The sequence below is a fragment of the Osmerus mordax genome, chromosome 10 (assembly GCF_038355195.1).
Source record: "Osmerus mordax isolate fOsmMor3 chromosome 10, fOsmMor3.pri, whole genome shotgun sequence".
Lineage (NCBI taxonomy): Eukaryota > Metazoa > Chordata > Actinopteri > Osmeriformes > Osmeridae > Osmerus > Osmerus mordax.
This window is the reverse complement of record NC_090059.1, coordinates 8,625,793-8,649,774: the sequence shown is the minus strand read 5'-3', so window position 1 is coordinate 8,649,774 and position 23,982 is coordinate 8,625,793. Positions and strand designations below refer to the sequence as shown.

Genomic DNA, 23,982 nt, shown 5'->3' with positions numbered 1-23,982 from the left:
TTTCAGCAACAGTGCTGTTGACCTAACCACCTACTGGGCCCTCTGCACCAGGCTACTCTATTACCTTGAGGGGCTCCACTGCCACAGCTCCCCCAGGGCTGCCAAACGCTCTCAGGGGTGGGGATCCGCTCAAGGCTTTCTCGGGGGTCGTCTCGTCCCCCCCCCCCATCATGACGTCATAACTCTTGAAAATACCATTAGCTGAAACTAAACCTTCCCACCTCTCAACTGTAACACGCCAGGTCTCCATCTTCAAAGACAATTAAAAGACCCCAGTCTTCAGTCCCATCTCCCCCCCTGGTGAGGGGCACCGACAGGGGATACGCTTCAAGCGCCACGCGGGTCCAGCCTACATGACGACATCTCCTCCCTCTGCACGCTGTTACTTGGAGTCTTCCCCCTCCCCGTCCCCTCCATGGCTTCTCTTGAAGAATCGCAACAGACGGTTTCAAAATAAGCCGTGCTGAAGTCATACAGCAATTGTTTATGTTGAGAATACTTTTTATGTCGTAATATTTTGGCGTGGCTCGGCTTCATAGAACTTAAGACAGATGGAGAACGCTAGTAAACAAATCTTGGTCATCGTATTAGTTACACATTTGAGTGTGTAATTGACTTGTTAGAATGTTTTGTCTGTACCAAAAAGTAGAGCGTCACAAAGGTTTTTTTTTTTTTGGTGGGGAGGGGTAGGAAGGGGCCTTTTGATGGTGAAGGTGGAAGTCATCAGTAGCCAGTCTGGGGAGACACTTAACACTGACCCCTCTCCAGGGTAGAAACTCGTCCTTAACATCTCGTCTTCCCACCGCTTTGTTAAAACAATAGAGCGAGACGACCTCTGCCATTGGCTGTTTTCAGATGTTTGTGCTTATGAATTCACTGGGGACCAGAGATGGAAATTCCCTGGTTTAATCGTCTGGCAAGATGGCACCGGAGCGATTCAGATGGGGTGTCTTTCATTCGGCGCGGGATTAAAATGAATATTTAACCAGACAGCCCTGTTTAATAGTTAATTTCCTTAAAGCCTTTGTCTGTGGGATCCACGGGGTGCCAATCCATGGCTAACTGTACATGGCAGGATCTTGCAGCTTTCGACAGGAGGAGACAGATGCAGTCTTTTTATTAACTCTAAAGGATACCTATTAAATTGGGCCTCAAGGGACAGACCGCAGAAAACTGGGGTGAAAAAGATATATTGTTGACGACTATATATTATTCATTGTAAATCGCATTCGAAAAAAGGAAATTCCTAGTTTATTACGTTTTAATATATTTCTTCAGTGAAACAATGTTCTTTTGGTTTCATTAAAACTCAATGTTTGGTGCGCGTACGTATGTTCTTAGACCTCACCTCTTCGCGATGGTAATATAAACAAATTAATGTCAGTCTTCAAATAAATGCGGGGAGTCAATCCAGTCAAATTGATCCAGGAATAACAGAGTTTTTCAAATATGCGATGAATAATATATGTGCATTTGTAGGCAAATTGGGCAGGTCGTGATTACAACATGCATCACGTCTGGGTAATTTCAGCAGGAGTGGAGAAAAGTCCTGCACTGTAAGCAACATCATGCGCACGGCATCCAGGCATGTCCGCTGATTAGAGTCTTTATAAACTAGTTAGAAGGCAGGGGTCAGACACAGGTCCTTCCAGTGCATAGACGTTAGGTCACTGTTGGCTCCAGCAGCAATGTTTGTGTTTCTAGTGTATAGGTGGACCGAGGCTACATTTCCTCCTCCTGAGGGAGAAAAATAAATAATCCTATATTATATTTTTTTTTTTGCTAGGACCTGATGCATCAGATTTCATATTTTTATTGCCTCATCCAATTGATTAGAATGTTGTGTTGTATAGGTTAGTGGTGCTTGTAAGTAGATGAACCAATTGAGCCCCCGAAGACGGTAACATCATCTTGATACGATTTGGGGTTTTACTTGTTCATAACGTGAGACTGGCCCTCCTGTGTTACCACAGAGTCGGTCGGAATGCGCCTTACCGTGTGTGTGTGTGTGTGTGGGGGGGGGGTGTGTGTGCTTGAAGTGACGCTACACGTGAGGTGTCTCTCTCTGGCCTCTCAACACCCTAGTCTGTTTACAGTACACAGGACCTCTCCACAAAAGAGCCGCCGTCACTCAGAGACAAGGCCGCTCTGACTGGCGGGAGAGCCCTCCTCCACTCCGCTGTCTGCCTGTTTCTTCAACGAGCTGGGATTACGGGCTTCAGTGACCGGCGAGACGAGATGCAGACATCCCTGACTTGAGTCTGAGGGGGGGGGGGAGCACACATCAAAACAGTCCCACATCAAAACATTCTGTCACCAGAAAGCCCTTTGCTACCTCTCACTGTTTCTTGGCGGAGGTGAAAAAGAAGAAAAGGGTTTTGTTGGCCTCCCACGTTCAATACGCGATACGCGTGCAGGGAGCCGCGACACTGGGAAACGCCAACACACTGGAAGTTTCCTGCAGTTAGACACTCTTGCTCTGCTTTTGTCCCTCCTCCAAGCGCAGCCAGGAGCAGTGGTCAGCCTCATCATCGATGACCGGGGGCCAAGCCCAAATGCTCACCCGTGTCTTGGCCGACTGTTTTTCGTGGGGCTCTTTTGTGGAGGAAACCCTTATGAGCACTGGGAGAACATGCAAAGTCTACACGGAAAGGCGTGGGAGAGCTCACCTGAGCAGCACTGAACAGTGTCCCTATGCAGAATGAACCTAGGCCCTTCTTGCTGTGAAGAAGGCACTTGAGGCGTTAGTGAAAAAGGCCATTGTGCCCCTTTTAAAAGCAGGAACGGCAATGACACGTAACACTATCCAGGACAGCCCATCTCCTTTTTCACACTGTTGTGGCGCTTTTTAATCTCAAGCAAGATCGAAACCCGCCGATTTGTAGTCATTTCAAAGAACTAATAGAGAAATCACTACACTTTCTCTGATCACAGTTAAGGCAGTAACGACTAAGCAATCCTGCTTACCTGCATGCCACCACTCGAGTCATACCGAGTTAGCCGTCGTTTGCTGTCCTCAATGTCATTCACCATCCGGCATTAGCTCTCTCTCTAGTCCATTGAAACCGATATTGCAGGTCAGCACCACTAACATCCTTTGTTGCTAGTCAAGGCAGTCTGGTGAAGAGGCCCCTGCATGTCTAGAGGACACTGCTTTCCCAGCGTTGCTGTCACTCGCCACCTGATAGTGGATGTGGATAATGGGGCTACCAAGGATGCACGGGTTTTCCAAGTGGTCCTCTCCACGTCTCGCACTGCCGTGCGCCGCAAGAGGGATTAACACGGGGATGTCGCGGGTTCGCGTTCATGTTTCGTGGACAGCCGATAGGGAGGTCTCTTGAACGACAGCTTTCGCTTTTCCGCCAGAGGAGTTTCACTCACCAACCGCTTTTTGGAAGGTTTCAGCAAGAACTGCAACCGCATTTCTGAGCTTGAGCTATTTTGACCCTTTTGTGTGAGAGACTGGAGGTGTAACCAAGGGTGTTGTGTATGGTCAGAGAACCATGCGGGTGTTTCATGCTTAATATATCTTTCAGTTCCTCAGACCAACACCACGTTTTTTTCTTCTTCTTGTTTTATCAGGCTTTAAGATGAGTAGTCAAAAATTGCCCAGTTTTATGCTAAAATAACTTGGGCATTAGTGCAGAACTTTCAATTACCATGGCAGAGTGGGCCAAGATAAGCAAGCGCATGCTTGGTATGCGACCCAACGTAGAAAGGTTAGCGACGGGGGGAAAAGAGGAAATGAACAAAATGACTTGATGTTTTTCAGTCATCGTTAAAGGATTACAATGCATTAACCCTTGTTCACCTTTGGTGGCTCTCATAGGTTTGGTATGATAAGACAATTTACAGGATTCTGGCATATCAGAATAAATTTAGCTTAGTCCTGATGATTCAATCTCCAAAAGGCGTGTGCTAACCACAATGAAAATGCATGGGGAAATGAAATGGTGCAGTGCTTACAAATGCATCTTTCTTGAATGTGCTTGAATTGGTGTACAGGCTAAAGTCAAGCTGATATGCCAACATTTCAACACTTAAATGCTTTATATCTTTTCTTATTCAACTCTGGTTGCTCTAGTTACAACCACCATCCTATTCCACTTGAGGAAAAGCTGGAAATTGTTTGAATAGTCTTGGGTGTTATTGTGGATGCTTAAAAACACAATGGGTGCACGTACCATGGCAGTATTGGCTCATGGACCATTCAGGTAAGGCCCCGGTGATGGCTGTTTTAGTGAAAGATTCTTATGTAACTAGATCGTAGTGTGTCTGCCACTTTAAGAAACCTCTTCTCTAGTGTAGTGAGGTTTTCCTCTCAAACTCCTTGTTTGTTCTCAGAGACGTCCCTCCCCTTTTGGTAGGTAACACGGCCAACAGCAAACAGGAACACTCCATTTAATGTTGAGATGCGTGGATAATTAACAAAAGCAGCACTGTTTTATGGTGTGCCCGCCAGCCAACACCGCATGCTAATTTGAGCCGACCAGAGCAGGCTTATCGGGCAAGGGCATTGCCGGCGGAAAACAAGATGGCCACCGACATTGACCCAAGACTGTCCTCAAGCTGTCGTTGAACTTCATGCCATCTGAACCTTTCTTTAACAATGTCGACCGTATATCCAGATGCCCTTGTGTGCTAATCAGTGCAGTTAAATTTTTTTGGGGGGTTAGAACAAAGATTACTGAGTGATTATTATGGGGCAGGCAGCAGATGGTAAGAGATACTGGGTTGTGTAGCTCTGAAAAGGAGATGGACTCGTGTAAACGGTTGCTTAGCATAAGGTTTGCCTCCAGTCACAACAACCCAACACCCTAGGCATGTATTGCCCTGTAACCTTCTAATGCCAGTGATAAAAACAGTTGGCTATGTGTTGTTTAACTGTCGGGGTCTTTTACAGCTTTGGTTTCTTTGCCGTTGGCAGACATGTTGGACTTCTGATGATGGCAACACTTTGTTGTTGTCGTCAATAGTTTGATCGTTGGGTGTAACCATGTTCAACACTTCCTCTATCCTGAAGTGTGAAAAAGGATGTAACGTGTAATTGTTGCTCACAATCTTTAGCCATGGCCACTTACTTGGGGTATGTTTACAGGCTTTTTTCTCTCCAAGTCTACATCAATTCACAATCATTCCCTAGGTAATCACACACATTCAGGCCTTTCTGCTTTGAAAAGGTATGATGACAAGTGACAGGTTGCACTTTTGAAGAACCTTGACTGTATAGTGGTTCTCTGCTAAAAGCAGCAAATTATACTCAATACACAGCTACTGTGCCCTGTGGGTTGTGTGAGGTCTGATGTTCTGGAAGCTTCTTCCTGTAACTTTTCTGCTATGCAAACCACTTAACGATATCCAGGGTAAACCTTTGACAGCTTCATTTTAGCTTTTGACAGATATAGCTGCAATTTTCTTTAACCCTTGTGTCATCTTCGGGTCATTCTGACCCATCAGTCATTGTGACCCACCGTCGTATTGCGACAAATGTACCTCATACAAAAGTGAAGCATTTTCTTTTAACCGTCGGGCTGTCTCAGACCCCCCACATTGCAATGGTTAAAAGAAAAGTATTTTTATTTGTTTTTGTATTGGGTAAAATTGGGTAAACACAACGATGGTTCGTTATGAACCTTTGGGTCATGTGACCCGAAGGCAGCACAAGGGTTAAAGAGCTTTCAACATTTATTTTGTGATCACCAAGTCGTTTAACATACCCCAAAACAATTGAATTGTTTAGTATTGTTATCAATAAAGTGTTTCAGTTAACAACATGGCTTCAACAAATGTTTTTGTTTTGTAACATCATTTGACACTATTGCAGTGGTCACTGTACAAAGAAATTATTTTGCCACATAAGTCAGGTCACACTGTACTTCAGCCATTAACTTTTTAGTCCTTTACAATACTGTATATTACCTTTTTATATTATATGATCTAATTCACAACCTTAATAGTGTGAAGCCTACACGGATGAAGGAACAGGTGTTGTGTCTCCCCACAGCAGGTTTCACCTGGGGCAGGTGTACCTGTCTGCCAGGGCAGCCTGTGTGTACTGGGGCCCCTGCCTGCAGGTGTTCTAGAAGATTCCACTGTTGTGTCCTCAGCTGTGTTACATTATGACAGACTGTCAGACCCCGTCGTGCTGTCGTCACTGATTACTGTCCACATATCAGACAGGTGTGTGTGTGTGTGTTCTTTCTTAGTTCTGGTCCTTGCAGTAGTTTTGTACTCGTTGGCTCGCCCAGCCTCGAGTGCACAAAGGAAATGAATGGCCACACTTTCATTATTCTTCTCCAGCATGAGAGAGCATTAGTTCTCCATACACTGGCGCCTAATAATCACTTTTCCTCATCTCCATGTCTCCCCTGCCAGCCGGCTCCGACTCTTGTCAACCAAGAACAAAACACTTTTTTTTTTTTTCAAAGCATGGCTGCAGTATTTCAGTCTTCTTCCTTTCCGAGAGTATACCTCTGCAGTCCATCTACTGACGCAAACACTAAATGTGCAGTCATTTTGGTTTTCCTTCAGATTCCCATCTCCATCTACATACCTGACCACCGAGAAATATCAACACTTGACCCATCCCCCCACCCCCATGCCAAACATGCAGTGTGTGTGTGTGTGTGTGTGTGTGTGTGTGTGTGTGTGTGTGTGTGTGTGTGTGTGTGTGTGTGTGTGTGTGTGTGTGTGTGTGTGTGTGTGTGTGTGTGTGTGTGTGTGTGTGTGTGTGTGTGTGTGTGTGTGTGTGTGTGTGTGTGTGTGTGTGTGTGTGTGTGTGTGTGTGTGTGTGTGTGTGTGTGTGTGTGTGTGTGTGTGTGTGTGTGTGTGTGTGTGTGTGTGTGTGTGTGTGTGTGTGTGTGTGTGTGTGTGTGTGTGTGTGTGTGTGTGTGTGTGTGTGTGTGTGTGTGTGTGTGTGTGTGTGTGTGTGTGTGTGTGTGTGTGTGTGTGTGTGTGTGTGTGTGTGTGTGTGTGTGTGTGTGTGTGTGTGTGTGTGTGTGTGTGTGTGTGTGTGTGTGTGTGTGTGTGTGTGTGTGTGTGTGTGTGTGTGTGTGTGTGTGTGTGTGTGTGTGTGTGTGTGTGTGTGTGTGTGTGAGTAGGGCAAACTCGCAGGTTCATGTGTGTCTGTAATGGATATGGACTTCGAACCTCATTGTTTCTTCTTTCCAAATCCCAGGGATTAGCCATTTCCGCTGTCTGTCCAGTGTTGGTTTTTAAACTGTGTATATATTCCTCTTTTCTTTTTTTGTGTTCAGAAAACCTTTCAAGGCTTTTATCTGAAACATCCTCATAATAATCACTTCCGAGGAGAGATGCCGGCTAGGAGACATAAACGGCTCCGGTTTCACCAGCCTCTGGTATTATCAGTCGCGTATTGCTCTTGGAGCACTTGCTCCCGTGTACGTCATTCTTAGTGAGTGGAGAGAATGGTGAGGTTGGGGATGGACGTTGCCCAGTCCCCTCTTAGCTCTCTCTCTCCTGCGTTTCATTTCTTCAAGACGGTCAATGTTACACCCCATTTCATCACTGGGAAGAACTGCCCTAGTTCTGGGCCCTTCGCTTGGGGATCTCCTCTCCGCCTTTGTCGTTGTCCTCTCTCGACCCTCCGCGAATACCCAAGTTTAGCACGCCAACCACCCAACCAACGCGCCGCGACGCCGTGTCTTCACAGGAAGCGGACCTTGTTCCGAGACAGAAACTTGACAACTCGCTCCTACGATTCGTCAGGGGAGCATCTTTCAGGCTTTCCAACTGTGGGGACAGTGAGAGGAGAAAAGAGACTGGGGGGGGGGGGGATCTAGTGCTCCTAGTCTGCCGATAGCCAATAGGATTGGAATCCCCACGGTTAATTATTTATCAATGCTGTTTTTACCCCATCAGCCGCCGTCTCCCAGTTACACAATGCCTGGCAAACACTTTTATGCTGAAATTAAATTCACTCATTCATTTCCTGTGACTCATAAACGTTCAAACTCAAAACAGTTTTGGGGGTGTTTGTGAGGGGGGTGGGTGGTCATTGTGGTTATAACCCACAGTTTGAGATTGGATAGTGGGTGGACATTTTTTATTTAACTGCAGCCTGTGAGAGGGTTGAAAGGAGCTAGCCTCCCACTCCTCCCCTCGGAAAGCCCCGACCCACGATGCACCATGGCTCCTTGTGTGGCTAAACCCTCTCCTCTCCCAGAAGCAAAAGACAACTATGATATCTGGTCATCTGGCCAGATCTGGAAACCATAGGATGCAGAAGAGTAAACACCGGTGGAAGTTCACAGTCTCAACTTGAGTTGTTCTTTTTCTCATACAAAGACTCCTCAAAAACATGCAGATTGCTAATAGTTTGTCCTCCTAACCGCCCAGCCCAGCTCCAGCTCTGTGGCTCCTATTGACGTGCGAGTTAGGGTTACCGTATTGTGATGTGCTGCTCGCCTGTTATCAGCTGTCTAGTTTACAGAGCATGCAGGCAGAGAGAAACGGAGGGAGAAGAAAGGGAGCCCTGATTGAGGAATGTACCGGCAGCGTCGGGGTCGCATTGTTTGAGCGGCGGGCTGTTTTCAGAAGGAGCCCTGACTCGGAGAGAAAGCAGACAGTGGAGGCCCGTGACCCGTGTCCCAGCATGCCAGAGTGCTTACCGCAAAAAAAAACCCAGATAAAGAAGCAAAGAAAAAGAGCCTGGGACATTGAGAAGGTTCTGGATTAAATGGGATCTGTAAGACAGTGGAAGGAGTCATGGAACTCCAAGACGTTTTCTATCCAGTCAATCAAGAACACAGAAACAATAGCAAACTATCTCCTCCGGCATCCTCTGAACCTCTGGGCTTATGCACTGCCGATCAGACCTGCCTCAACGTGAACCGCCAGGACAGGCCGGCCAGCTCAGTCTTTTGTCAGATATTAAAGCCGACTCGTTCTGTTTGGTCCTCGCGTCGTCTTGTTTAATTTCGAGCTGTTGAACCAGGTCTCTCAGCGAATGGCCTCTTTCCCCGAAGTCTTGCGGCGAAACCCTTAAAAGGGCACACAGCCTGAGCCTTGAGGCCCTCTCAGTGGTGGTGGGCAGAGAACATGGCGGCTCTGTCAGAGATGCTATGTTCCCCCTCTGAGCACCATCAGACTGAAAGGCTTGATGAATGAGCCTGTCCAGAAGAAGGAGTGGGATTGTCCGTGGGTCGCTGGTGCCCGCGGCTTCAACACAAACCTACCGGAGGTGTCGACGGCTCCCGTCATGTTCAGACCCAACAGTGAGGCCCCTTCAGATGGTTGACACGCGTCGCCTCTGTCCACTTCCAAGCCCAGAGGAGGGGCTTTCTCCCCACTAGACCCCACCGTAAGAGCAAAGATCTCCCCCCCTCGTTCTTCCTTAGTTAGACACAGCTGGAGGGAGAGGCTGCTCAAATATAAACACTCGCCTTCTCCGAGCTACACTCGCTATCGGTACTAATGCTGTTTTAACCAAGCTGTCGAGACACACAGGCCACTCAAGCATTCGGGGGGTGAAAACGCATTTCACGTCACTCAGGAAACACTCTCACAGTTATTTTCAGCGTGCAACCTTTGTGAACCTCTGACAAAAGTTTAGGGAACGCTAGCTTATTTTCTTTCAAACACAGACCCAGGCGTTTTGACCACACACACGCTCACACGCGGTCCTGCTGTGGCCCCGCGTACCCGCTGTGTGTTCAGCCCAAAGAGTTAATGATTATCACCAGCTGTAGAAGAATGGTCTCGTTAGCAAGAGTGTTCACTTATCAGGCTGAGAGTAGGGACAGAGATATGGCTGGCCAGGCCTCCAAGAAAGGAATTTGTCCTTTTAGCACAATTGATGTGTTTATAGTAGGGTGAAAATAATGGCATCACCCAGTTTGGCGCCGTGTTCAGTTTGCTGGTTAGTTTTGCTGCTGGCTGATTTTTGGAAAGTGATTCATTGGTGCTACTTGTTGCAAATGGTTTCGAATGAGTTCCTGTGAAAACAGTGCCAGCTGAGAGAAGTTTAAAAAGCTGTTACAAAGCTTTTTATGTTGATATCCAACTTTCTTGATCTTGGATGTATTCTGTCCAGTATTTTGTCTGACAGTCACAGCTACACTGAAAAACATTCCTATCCAAACAGGAGGTTATGAAACAGGCCTTCCCTTTGTGTGAGACAAACCAAAGGAGACCTGTAATAAAATCCCTCTCTTCTGAACGTTCACCAGAATCAGCTTTTTTGGCCAAGTGTGTGTACACATACAAGGAATTTGACTCTGGTTCTTAAATGGCTGTCAATGTACTAAGTAGACATGAAGTAAAACATTTAAAAAAAATGATTAGCTATTCATGCTAACGCTTTCATCCCAGCTTTATCCCACTGAGAGAGCAGAGGAGAGGAAAGTGTAACCCGAACCCTCCCTCACTGTAGGAGGCGCTGTAGTCCGGCCCACAGCGCCGCGTGAACGATGAGCCCGGTGATGAGATACGACACCCCAGGCATGTATGATGAACTAGCTGTCCACTCTGGCACACAAGACGCCCAGCCGCCCCCCCTAGCTTTCCGCCGGCACAGCCGAAGACACAGTCTCCTACGCGCGACCACAGTAGACTGAGCTCATCCATCTCCAGTTGCCATCCAGCGCTGAGGTTGTCTCAACAACTGGATCTGAACCACCACAAAAACGCATCTGTGGTCAGAAGCGGACCTGAAGAAGGAGGAGATCTCGGAAGCACAGCGTGAGCTTGAGTGTTTCGCCCTCGATCTCGATCCCTGGGGGTGCCATTCTTGTCCCAATCCTCCTCCGCCTCCTCCCTCTCCTCATCCAGACGGTTGGGGCACCTCAAACCTCCCCAGACCTGGTCCCTCCCCAGACCTGGTCCCTCCCCAGGCCTGGTCCCTCGACAACCCTGGTCCCTCCCAGCCCGGGGCACGGATGAAGGCCGGGGCAGAGGGAATCCAGCTCCGCTCGCCATTAATTGGCTGATTAACATTGGGGACAGTTTAGCACTTCACCGTCCCACACTCAAGCCCATTAATCAAGACCCAGGCCCTGCCAACTGAATCACTGCCAACTGGTCCTAACAGAGCTCTGTGGAGAGAGGGATAGAGAGGGAGCCACGGAGCATAGCTGTCAGCCCCGAGGAAAACCCCCATTTGGTGTTGGGGGAGGCGTGTCTAAACGCCCGAAACCAGACATGAGCGTGTGCGTGCGTGGTCGAAGGGCTCGGTTTGGAGGAGCTACCAACGAAACTCACAGCAGGGTCTGGGCTGAGGCCGTTGGCGAGCATCATCTCAGTGTCCACGCGGACCGCAGAGGAAGGGTTCTCGGCCCCCCCCTCCCCCCTCCGGAGGGTGAGCCTGCGGTCTGGGGCCGTTTGTAGCCATGTCACCCCCCCTCGCCTCTCCCGTCCGTCAGCCCCCCTCGCGTCACCTCATCCCGTATGGGGATCAGAGGGCCGCGGGCGGCGGAACCCCGGGAACATCTGCCAGACGGCCGCATTCCCGAGCCAGACTCGACTCGTCGCCCCTTCATCTCTCACACGTCCCCGCAGCGGAGAGAACGGGAAGTCAATATCGTCCTTCTTCCCAGCGGGAGGAGAGCCAGCCAGTTGTAGTCAACACTCCTAACTCACACACGCACACCCCATTCAGAGGCGCTGTGTTGTATTTATTGTGTTGGCTTGTGTTTTTCGGGTGGGAAAGGGGGAACTATGACAAAATCGCTGTTCAATGTTGAATCAATATTTTGCTTATAAAGAGCTGGATCACGTCAGCAGGCAGCTAAGTTAAACCACCGGTTTAATATGTACGATAAGTTAAACCATCAGTTTAATATGTATACAGCTAAGTCAAACCACCAGTTTAATATGTATGATGTTAAGTTAAACCATCACTTTAATATGCATAGACAGCTAAGTTAGACCCTCACTTTAATATGTTTGCAGCTAAGTTAAAACACCTTCCCCCCCATCTGGTCAGTGTGTGATCGTGTAGCCCGCACGGCAGGGCGACACCCAAGGCCCCGTCGACGTCCAGCTTCCGCCGGGCAGCTCGTCGCGCGAGGCTACAACAACAACAGGCCGTCGTCTGGTTACTGCTTGTTCCTGGTTTAACGGGCGGTTTGAAAACACTGTAATCTGGTCAAACGGGTTCTCTGAGTCAGCAGTGGGAAACCGCACTGTTGCTAACAGAGCTCCAGCTCTTCACCCATGACTCATGAGACGGGGTGTCTCTGGAGGGACTGCCACTTACACGGACGCCACCTTCCGCACACCTCCCTCCTCACCCTCAGGGGAATGTGACTCGGTTGCTACAGACATCAGAGGATTTTCGGTCCCTCCTATCATCATCATTTTTTTTTTTTTTAAGGCCTCAGGCTTTTTGGGAAATGCACCTGCACTGGATACGCACTTCTTTTGGTTGTCCGGAACCCAGGCGTTCAGTCGTGTTGAAATGGGTCTTTTGCAGAGCTGTCAGGCAGGGTAGTCGGCTGGTGTTTACACCTGTCGGATGTTTGTCTCCCATTCAGCCCGAGTGTGATCACCAGTGTCAGTCCGACAAGTGTTGACTTGACCTTTTTTTTGTTGTGTTGAGTTTACATGCACCTGGCCCCCCCCCCCTCCAGACAGAGAGATGGATGCACAGCGTCGGGTCAGCTGAAGGCCCCAAGCCGTGGCCGATGCCGTACAGCTGCTCAGCTGTGTGTGTACGTGCCTGCATGTGTGTTTGTGTTTGGGGCGCGCGTGTTTGTGTGCACACAGTTACCACATGAGTAAACATGGATAATGGTGAGCGGTGGTATAGTTACCGTATCTCTCTCTCTCTCTCTCTCCTGGCGACCTTCGCTGCTTTCCTGTTATTGTGCGTGCGTGTGTGCTTACCCCCCCCCCCCCCCCCTGCCGCCACACACACACACAGAAGTGAACGGCGCTCAGCGTGACAGGCCTCCCAGAGGGCCATGACGTGATGTTCAAACACACACGTGTGAACCCACCCCGGGGCTGGATCATGGGAGGTGATGGTAGAGGAGGTGGGGGGCGGGGGGGTGGAGCTGATGAGGGTGAGACAGCGAGGGTGGTTCTGTTTGTTTTAGCCCCTGAGGTGCGTGCGAGTGCAAGAAGGGGAAAAAAACCTAACTGTTAAGTAATATCTGTCCTCTTCATCGTGAGACAGGGGTGGGGTGGGGGGGCTGTGTGTGTGTGTCTGCCCGGCGACACCACCAGCTTCCATCGTGGCTGCGGTCCAAAGCCACGGTCTGGGAAGGCTGCACACTTCCACCGGCCTAGAAGACACCCCGGGTGTGTTTTTACCATCACTATAAATCAGCAGGCGATAGAAAGCCCAGATACCGTCCTTCAGCTAGGCCTTCCTCGCAGGAACAGGAAATGCCTCCTCGCCGCGGCCCTGTTCCCCGTCGAGGGTCCCGCGGCGGGTCGGTGGCTTTGATACCCCCGAGGATGTGGCAGCTGCACCCGCTCTCTCCCCCCCCCCCTCCTCTTTGGTCTCACCCCCTCCCCTCATATCATCTGGAGTATAATTGTCACTGCTGCGCTCTGTGTGTGTGGGTGAGAGAGAGAGAAATCAAAAGCAGCACAGCTCTTCCATAGCTACTGATACCTCTCTCTCTCTCTCTCCCCACTCACGTTTCATTTCCACACAAAGTCCCCTCAATCAACTCATACTTAAGCATGCATGGTACTGTCTTTCTACACCCCAGACAGACTGGGTTCTACCCCTGACTTGGAACAGACATAAAAAGTTACAGCTTCAATGCTCCTCATGACCATTTTTATGGAGCATTTTATGAAGTGTTCGACGTTTCATTGCATTATGATACAAGGCTGCCACGAATGGCAAATGGACAAGATACAACTCATTGTAGCCTGTCCCCCGGACAGGAAGTGACTGTCGCAGGAAGGGATACTTCCTGCTCATTGGTTGTGTCGCAGTGGCAATCAAATTCGGAGGGCCGATGGGGACATTCCATCACTCTAAACGACTCGCTCTGAACTCTCTCAACCTCTCCCACCCTTTGACACGCACACACACACACACATGGCACGCCGGTTCAAAGCTATGCGCGGACGCGTTGCTGTAACACATGGTAGTGTTGGAGGGAAACAGGGACAGGGGACCGAGGGGGCCCACTGATGGGAACCAGATGAGCCCACTCCCACTTTAAAGGCAGCGAGGGAGGAAGGAGAGGAGAGCCGGACCCACAGAAACGACGACGCACGCGCACGCACCCTGGTCTCGCTGACTGACCGTGACGTCCACATCAGACCCGGGTTCCGTGGAGAACTGGGTACCCAAAAATGGGGGCCCGCGTCGGAGAACGCCGCGGTCCCCGTGTTTGCGGATGCCTTCCTCTCCAGCTCCTCTCTCAAGACCTCCCCCCCACCCCTCTCTCCCCTCCCTCCCTCCCCCCACCTCTACCCCAGATAGCCCGCTAGCCCCACGCTCTGCAGGGGAAGGAGCACACAAAACATCCCTTATGCGGAGTGTCAGAGTTTTTACTGCCGGACAGGGTTATTGGAAACTAAGTGGATTGGGCTTTTCTAGCTCTCTCCCCACCCTCCCCTCCTGCGAGCTGTGGTGCGGTGGGACTGTCGGATCTGCCTGAGGGCTACTCGGCTGCTTGGCTCAGCTTAGCTCTCGCTCCCGCCGCCCCTGACCTCCTGACGTGCTTCCTGACCCAGGAAATAGAATTAACACCCCGGCCTGACCTCCAGGGGTCCCCCTCAGCCCCGCAGCTGGGCCCGGCACGGTCAGGTTCAGGGCCCGGTCTACGTGGAAGCATATCTGGAGCGTTGGGGGGGGGGGGGGGGGGGGGGCTGTGCGGAGCCAGCTCGTCCCCCACCACGTTTCGGGATGTTATTAGTCACAGTGCACAGTGCCAGAAGCCACCGAAACGAAATGAGAAGACGTGGACTTTACCGAGCCAGAAGTGGGCCACGAGAGAGAGCTAGTCCGGGGTCCCCATCGACGTGCTCCTCGACGGGCTGTTTCGCCGTCACGGTGTCTTTCAAGTGGAAAACGTCCCCGCGTCCTGCTTGGATTCGACCTGACCCGTCTCGATTGGACGGTGGGAGCTTCTTATGCTGCCGTAGAGGTCAGGACCATCCTTTCCTGGCCAGAACCCCCCCCCCCCCACACACACACAACACACAAACACACCTCTCACCCCCGTTACACTTAGTGCAAAGACGCCCTCTCTCCCGCCATTGAACATAGTGGTATGACCCACTCCCCAAGGCCTCTACCAAAATATAAATGTAGTCTGCATGAAATGTATTACCGACCACAGGGGTGTTTTAAAATATGGAGGCTTTCCGATGTCAAGCGGGCAGTAAATTAAGGGGGTCTGGAGAAGAGAGAAGTGGAATATCTGTTTATTAGTTATTTTATGCGAGCCATATTTCAGGGGTAATGGATCTTGATATTCTTTGGCCTGAGTGCTGTCTCTGTTTTCTTCATTAGTCGCCCAGACACACACACACACACAGACGCACACACTGCCAGATTAGCTGGTTCCTGCATTCAAGCGCCCCATGTGTTTGCGTTTTAGTCACACATTGCCAATCTCGCGGGGCCACTTTGAAGCAGACTCCCCCAGAGAAGGCCGGATCATAAAACAGAAGAAGTAGTTTGACTCAGTCGTCGTCCCCCCTGTGTACTAACCCCCCTCGCCCCCTCGCCTTCGCCCCCCATCCTTCCGATCAGTGGGGGGGTCAGCGTTCCCTGTGTCCCTGGTCATGCTGTCTCTCAGCAGATGTTGCAGAAGATGAGCCAGAGAGCTGGGGGTGGTGGTGGATGTGATGACCAGGGCTGGGGGTGGAGGTGACCAGGGCTGGGGGTGGGGCTGACCAGGGCTGGGGGTGGGGGTGACCAGGGCTGGGGGTGGAGGTGATTGGGGGTGGAGGTGACCAGGGCTAGGGGTGGGGCTGACCAGGGCTGGGGGTGGAGGTGATTGGGGGTGGAGGTGACCAGGGCTAGGGGTGGGGCTGACCAGGGCTGGGGGTGGGGCTGACCAGGGCTGGGGGTGGAGGTGACCAGCGCTGGGGGTGGAGGTGACACCGACTCGTTGTGTGCTGCTGGAAGAGGGACAGTGACCTGACCTGATGTGTAACACATGTAGCCTGGATCTAGGTCCACAGGTTTTGTGATGCTGAGTTCAGGGGATACGGCAGAATGGAAATGACTGGATCATCTGTTACAGAGTGTGTGTGTGTCCTCTCCTAACAGTGTCTCTTGTTTCTCCACAGTACTTTGAGGTGCCCTTCGACTCCAACATGAACCGCACCAAGAACCGGCCTCTGGTCAGGGGACAGATCAGGTACTTTGCTGTCTGTCTGTCTGTCTGTCTGTCTGTCTGTCTGTCTGTCTGTCTGTCTGCTCACCTGTCTCACAGCCGCGTCACAAGGATCCCTGGCAAGACGACAGACTAACCTTTCACTTGTCGTTGGGTGTGTTCTCTCACCACACCGTCTTCGCGGTGGAAGGGCTGAGCTTGTTTGTCTGTCGTCTTGTCTGTCTTATCAGTCTGTCTACCCGTCTGTCTGCGGTAGTGTACTCCCAGGATGGTAACAGGAGCCTCGCACTCCTGTTAATAGCAGGGCCCGTGTCACCCAAGGTCACAATGTAATGAAGCGCTCCGCTTCAGGTACGCCGTCAATAAAACAGCAGCTCTGAGCACGCTCTCTCCGATCCATTACCACGGTCTCTCTGTCAGCGGCAGAGGGGCAGCTCGCACGCCCACGGCTGACTGCCACGCACTTCAGCCAGGGTTGGGGTACCACGCCAGAGACCACCCCACGCCAGAGACCATCCTGCCCCACGCCAGAGACCACCCCACGCCAGAGACCACCCCACGCCAGAGACCACCCCACGCCAGAGACCACCCCACGCCAGAGACCACCCCACGCCAGAGACCACCCCACGCCAGAGACCACCCCACGCCAGAGACCACCCCACGCCAGAGACCATCCCGCCCCACGCCAGACCACACCTGCAAGGGGGATTCAGAGCTGTAGGGTGGCATGGCATACTCTGCTTCTCCTCCTCCTCTTCCGTCTCCTCCCCTTCTCCTTCTCCTCCTCCTCCTCCTCCACCTTCCCTGCTGTCCAAAGGTCAGGCAGTGTCTCTGTTGGAGATCAGTGACCCCTCTCGTATCGCTATGTATCTGTAAATCCGACACAGTAACGGGAGACCTTTCACTCGAACCTGCCCGTCGCTGGCTGCCACCCTGGTGTCACATGGCACACACACACACACACACACACACACGTAAAACGGTGCTAGGTAGCTCCCGGCTCGCCTCTCCCTGGATCCCCGAGGTCGCCTAGAGCCTGGCCACACCCCTCCTCTTGTTTCCTCTAAGGATAACAAAAGGGGGCCGTTTTGTCGCGGAGAAGGGGATCGAGTAGCTTCCATTAGCGGGGCCTATCCAAACACGGAGCGTCCAGGAAGCTCGTGTGTGGCGCACACGCCGGTATCACGCCGGTCTCAGGGGTAAATAAAGGGTCTTCTTCCATAACTCCGGGTCGCGCCTCGCGGTGAACCTTGACCCCCTCACCCCCCGGAGCGGTCTCCTCAGGTCGTCTGGAATGCAGGGGCGACTCGCTGCTGGGGAGGAGGGGTCCTCCAGGCCTCGGTAGGGTCAGTTCTTTAGGATGCTCTCGTCTCACTGAGCAGCCCTGTCAAACAACTCATCAAACCTATGGGGAGGCTGGACTGTCTCTCCCCCCCCCCCCCCCCCCCCCCCCCCCACACACACCCTGTCGTACGTTTGCTAACTGCTGTGTGTTGACATTCCCCATCTGATGTGATGACTGGCCCAGGTCGTTAAGGCCAGTTCCCCCCGTAGAGACCGAGCTCCGAGCTAGCCTGCGTGGTGCGCCCACCCCTCACGCCACATAAAACAGACATATCACCACTAATCACATTAATGCCCGCCCCAGACGTCCCCCCCCCCAAAAAAACCCCGGCTTTTGCTCCAGAGCACGCCTGCATTTGGTCAAGATTTTAATCTCCCTCCCTCCCTCTCTCTCTCTCCGCTCTCCCTCTATCTCGATCTCTCCCTCCCTCGCCCCTCTAATTTATGGAGTATTTACCCGTGAATTTGAACCAGCCCTTCGTAGTCGCTGCTTTTAATAAAAGACCAGAGAGGAGGAAGTCTCCATCCGGTTCAAAGCCGGAGCCTTCTGTGGTTTCTCCCCTCCTAGTTTTGATCTCGGGGGGGGTGGGGGGGGGAGCGCTCACACTGTGTCTCGCCGGGCCACTTTCATCCTCCGCCGCCGCTGAAAAAAAAACACAAAAAAGACCTGCTTATCTGATGAGCTCCTCACTAAGCCCCCTTTCGGAGACGGGGAGGGCCTCTGTGATGCTCCCTGTCTCCCAGTGTGTGGCCCCGTGGTGTGTGTGCTGTGTGTGTGTGTGTGTGTGTGTGCTTTGTGGAGCTATTATCATCGTATCTGTAATCAGGCAGAAGCCTACATCACTTTGTCAGAGTGTCGTTGGGTGGGGGGTCGACAGCGATTGTTCTAATGCAGGCTCTGTCTGTACACTTGATTTGTGAGGGCATAAATTGTTGTATTGAAATAACTTTTGTATTCTTACATATCTGTCCCCCCCACCCCACCCCACTGCTCTATCCTCCACCCTCGGTCCTGTTCTTTACCTCTATCTCCCTCAAATACTTGTTATCTCCCGTGCTCTACCTCTCTTCTGTTCCCCCTCCCTCCCTTCTCTCGTATCCCCTCCCTCCAGCCCCCTCCACGCCGTGTCCTTCGCCCTGGCCTGCGGCGTCCCGGGCATCGCCCTGCTCACCCTGGCCGTCAACCCCCTGACGGGCTTCCTGGGGGGCCTGAACATCTTCCTGTACACCTGCTGCTACACGCCCCTGAAGAGGCTGAGCATCAGCAACACCTGGGTGGGCGCCGTCGTGGGCGCCATCCCCCCCGTCATGGGCTGGACGGCCGCCACCGGCGCTCTGGACCCAGGTGACTCGCCCCCGTCCCTCCCTCCCACGCACGCACACACGAAGCGCCCCCATGTCTTCACTTTTCACCGTGCGATTTGTGTGGGTGTGTGGCACAAACTTCCCGCTACACGCTCAAACATGACGTTAGTTGGTATGAGGATCGAGAGGGGGCGGGGATAAATGAACACTTAATTAAAAGTGCAAGGTTGTAAAGCCATAGTAAGTTCTCAAGTCTTATTAACACTTATAAATGGTAAGCCTTTAATAAGGGCCTTATTACCTTTTAACACACTTGTTACCAACACTTGGATCTAAAGTTTGACACACCCTCTTACATTGTGTTTGAAGTCCTTCTCCATGTTCTTGTAGGGCCACACAACAGTTGCCATGTCCATGTTAAACTGCAGATTAATAATCCAGCGGTATTCGGCGCGGCGGATGTAATCTAGGATGACACACACGGCCCTATCTGAAACTCACCGAACCTCGCCCGCTGGAAACGGTCAGCGGACCACCTTTTTAAGGTTGCGCCCAATGTTTAGGCAGCGTGCGAGCAGAGCCAGGCCGTGTGTGGCAGGGTTCCCAGGGCTGCAGCCTGGAGACACGCCCTCCAGTGCCGCGCCAGGGTCATCCCCCTGCGGTCCGGCGCCTCCACAGTCCAACACTGAGACTCTGGGTCAGAGGTTCCCGCCGCTCGCTCGCTTTCGACACCAGCTCCAGTTTGTCCCTCCGTCTTTCACAACGCGCGGCGCGGCCGAGATGACGCACGCCTCCGAGGCCTCTGGGACCCCCCCCCCCCCCCCCCCCAGCTTGTTTGGCAAACATGTTAAGTGTTCTGTTATGGCAACTGTCAAATGTGTTTCAGCCAGTCACCGGAACTGTATACACACAGACACAAACTTTTACGCTCACTCGAGAATATTTCGGGACACGCTCGACCGCAAAAAAGAAGCGAAGTTAATCATGAATGTATAGGCTTTTCACGCAGTAAAATTAAAGTGTTTTTTTTGGCCGCTATTGACCCCTCGAATGGCCGTTGGGCCATTCAGATCCTTTCTAAAGATCTGGCCTATAGTCAGGCCTACAGACAGAGTTGAAGGTTATCAAAAGGGGCCAGTTGAATAACACTGAATGCTAGTTTCCCCTAAACAGTTATCGTCAGCCAGCTTCTTTGACCCGTCAGCTCTGGACACTCCCCTTCCCCCCCCCCCCTCCCCTAACCCTTTTCAGCCGCCCCCCCGCCCCCCCCTCCTCCTCTAGCTGGAGAAGTGTGTTGGGGTTAGCTTTCAGACCTCGCCAAAAAGGGCCGTGTTCCACACAGTGTCACGTCCGTGCGTGTAGGAAGCGCACACCAGGCCAGCAGAGCCATCGTACGTGACCCTAGATGGGGTGTGTGTGTGTGTGTGCTGTATTCTGCGGGTGAAGAACCAGCCGCGGGAAAACGTAAAGCGTTTTTTTCCGTACCTCGATCTCGTTGACCTGCTTTCAGTCTTAGTCTGCTGTCTTAGTCTGTTCGTCTCCAACCCTCAGCTACAGTCGGAACAGGATGTGGTCGCGACGATCTGATCGCAGCCTTTATTAGTAGAAAACCTGCCGACGGCATCGCAGTCAAAAGTCCCCACGCACCTCTCACACTTTTTCACATGTTCTAGTCTTTTCTCCCGTCTCACCTCCTCTTTCTCCCCCTCTCCCGTCTCACCTCCTCTTTCTCCCCCTCTCCCGTCTCACCTCCTCTTTCTCCCCCTCTCCCGTCTCACCTCCTCTTTCTCCCCCTCTCCCGTCTCACCTCCTCTTTCTCCCTCTCTCCCGTCTCACCTCCTCTTTCTCCCGTCGCCAGGCGCCCTGTTGCTGGGCGGTTTCCTGTACTGCTGGCAGTTCCCTCACTTCAACGCCCTGAGCTGGAACCTCCGGGAGGACTACTCCAGGGGGGGCTACCGCATGATGTCCGTCACCCACCCGGGCATGTGCCGGAGGGTGGCCCTGCGCCACAGCCTGGGCCTGATCGGCCTGTCGGGCCTGGGCCCCTTCCTGGACGTCACCACCTGGACCTTCCCCCTGGTGTCCCTGCCCATCAACCTGTACATCAGCTACCTGGCCTTCCGCTTCTACCGCCGGGGCGACCGCAGCAGCGCCCGCAAGCTGTTCTTCTGCAGCCTCTGGCACCTGCCCATGCTGCTGCTCCTGGCCCTCACCTGTAAGAAGTCCCGGACGGGGGGCGGCACCCAGGAGGGGCCCGCCCTCGCCCCGGCGGCGCCCCTGCCCCCTCTCGCCCTGCAGAGCTAACTGCCCCCCCCCCCCCCCCCCCCCCCCAGGCACCATCCACTTCCATACTCCTGTGAGACTCTGTCGTTCGACCCTGCCGGCCTACATCTCTTGGAACTATTCCCTTCACACTCCATGGTTTCGGGGCGTGAGTGAGTGTGTGCGCGATGTGGGACCTACGGCACCCGTGAGATTGATGCAACAAACAAACGACGGGAATGCCTGAATTCCATCAGGTTTCCCAGGAATCGGTTCAATGCGTGTGTACATATGATATATTTATTTATATAGGATCCTCCAAGTCCCTCTTGTAAATGAGCGTTGGTGAATGACTGTACAGTGTATGATGCTTTTATGGGTTCACAATAAGACCCCGGTCAGGAAGGAAGGCCAGAGATGGCATTGATGAAAGACGGCAAACGAGAGAAGAGTAGAAGAGCTATGAATATCTGTTGTTGCATAGCTAATAAAAAGTCCATGTCAAGTTCCTGATTTAACGGTAACTCATCTATTTCTGAAACAATGCTGCATTGAATGAAGATGGTGAGGAACCTCACCACTGCTCTGAAAATTTCTCGCTGGTATTTTGATGGTGGCGATTGCTCATGTTTCTGTTACTTGTGTACTATGCACCTCTCACAGTTCAAATGGTTCTTGCTGTTCTGCTAAACACCCTGGCTAATCTGTCTGCTAAATAATGCTTCAACTTTACACGGTTCACGTCCGCTAGGCGGAGAATAGCCTATGTTGAAAACGCGTCAAATCAAAGACATATTCTCTGACAATAAACACCACCTCATAGTTACCCAGAGGTCTCCCTGGTCTTCATTGTGGAAGTGTTTTTCATATCGCTCGATATCGTGTTTCTGGGAAGCTGATGGTGGTTTCTCTGTGTGCCACTCATTTCGTGCCGCCTCACCCACACATACCAGCATCAGCCCCTCCACCCACACGAAGCAGACCTACCGTCCACTCCCTTAATGTACGGACTTAGGTTGCAATTATAGCCTTAGTGAACACGCTTGTGTTAATCGCTGATGAGCATTGTACAATATGTTCCGTCCAGCAACCCCCCCCCCCGCACCTGTCACTTCACACATACTCCCCCACCGCCCCTCTCTCCCCTAGTTTTGGTGTTTGGTTACATGTCCATCACCACCCAGAGCATAGAACAATCTGCTGTCGTCGTCCCCCCCCCCCCCCCGCCCCACATCCCTCTCCCCTAAGGCCCCTCCCTTCATGGAGGGCTGTGGGATTCGGCCCATAAGCTGGAAGCAATAGGAGCGGGGTAATATCCTCGTAAAGAAGCAGGCCGGATACTGTGTTTCATATCAGAGAGGGGAGGGGAACTGAGGAGGGGGGGAGGGGGGGGAGGCCAGCTGTTGGTTTTCAAAAAAAAAAAAAAAAAAAGGCCCAACCTGTGTGTGGATTGAATGTCAGTGCCAACCTCGAAGTCTCGGGGCCTGGTGGCCTGTCACGTTGGCCACATCCGCTTCCCCAGGGCCGCGGTGGGGCTGTGCACCGCGGCCAGCAGGCCCCTCATAAGGTGGCTCTCCGTAGCATAGCTGCCTGCTGTCATAGCTCGGTTCTTAAGATGGTGCCGGTACTAAGAAACCCAACTGTACTTTTTGAAACAGGGCGAAGCTTTGATCTGTCTTGCGGGCCAGCTCTCTGAAACATCCCTCTCCTTATCCCCCTGGAAGCCCAGCTGTGGAGCTGTGTTTCCCCACTGGAAATACATTCAAATCAAAATGTATTTGTATAGCTCTTTTTACACGCAAGCATGTCACAGAGGGCTTCACATACGCCCATAGAACTGCCCCTCAGCCAACCAACCAACCTAAACCTTGAGGGTTTAGGTTGGTTGGTTGGTAGGTAGGTGACTGTCTTTTAATGTGTTTCCAACAACTTTCAACTATTATTTGAGGGGGGGGGGGGGGGGGGGGGGGGTTTAAGCATTGTCAAAGCACTCAACGTCATTGGCAACTGATCAGCAGATCAACAACACTTGTGTAGTGTTCGATGTACTCTGAAGTTTTAGGTGGGGCAACAAGTCATTTCTGAAAGTTGGACTTATAGGCAATGTTAAAGAATGTTTGGGTGTATGATTTCATGACGCAATCATAATTCATAAGTATGTCCAAGTTCATCTCGGAGTTTTGCATGGAAAAGAAAGAAGCCACTCCAATTCTCCGCGGTGATATTAGTCTTTAATCATACATAGATATTCCCCTGTCATAGCGGGAAAATCAAGGGAGTCTACCCTCTTGCCAGAATCAACAACTAGGAGTGAAATATGCGTGTTAAAAATGTGGAAATCACTGTCCAGCCATACAGACGCGGCATGCTGGTTTTAGGTCCACATTGTGACTCTCGACATGTGTGGGTCTTTCTGATTCGATGCAAATTCAACTAAAGACCTAAGAAAGCGTTAGTACTTGTACCGGATACACACTTGGGGTTCACCTTACTTTGACTTTGACCGTCTAGGTTTCATAAATGGCTAAACTTTTTTAGATCAAGTTGATTCATTAATTATTGTTAAATAAAATTGAAACGCTTTGCTATTTCGCTGGGACAAAGGGACTATTGATCCTAGAAAGTCTATATCCAAACGTAAACACGTTTCAGCTAGTAATAAGAAGTATGTCTGATAGTCATGAAAATCGTAACACAAATGCTGATAATCCATGTTTGCACGAGAATTAGGCTGCCCGAATGCAAATCAGCAAATGCCTATACTTTTTGGAGTTTGAAATTCCTGCTATGTAGG

At 51.5% G+C, this 23,982-nt stretch overlaps 1 protein-coding gene across 1 annotated transcript in view; it reads left to right on the top strand.

Annotated features, from left to right (window-relative positions):
* Positions 1 to 22,014, top strand: part of cox10 (cytochrome c oxidase assembly factor heme A:farnesyltransferase COX10) — a 29,373-nt gene extending 7,359 nt beyond the window's left edge. The window contains exons 5-7 of the mRNA XM_067244881.1: positions 16,231 to 16,301; positions 18,734 to 18,966; positions 20,785 to 22,014. Of these exons, the coding sequence (XP_067100982.1) occupies positions 16,231 to 16,301; positions 18,734 to 18,966; positions 20,785 to 21,230 (750 nt within the window). The 3' untranslated portion in view covers positions 21,231 to 22,014. The remainder of the gene's footprint in view (positions 1 to 16,230; positions 16,302 to 18,733; positions 18,967 to 20,784) is intronic.
* The last annotated feature ends 1,968 nt before the right edge of the window (positions 22,015 to 23,982 follow it).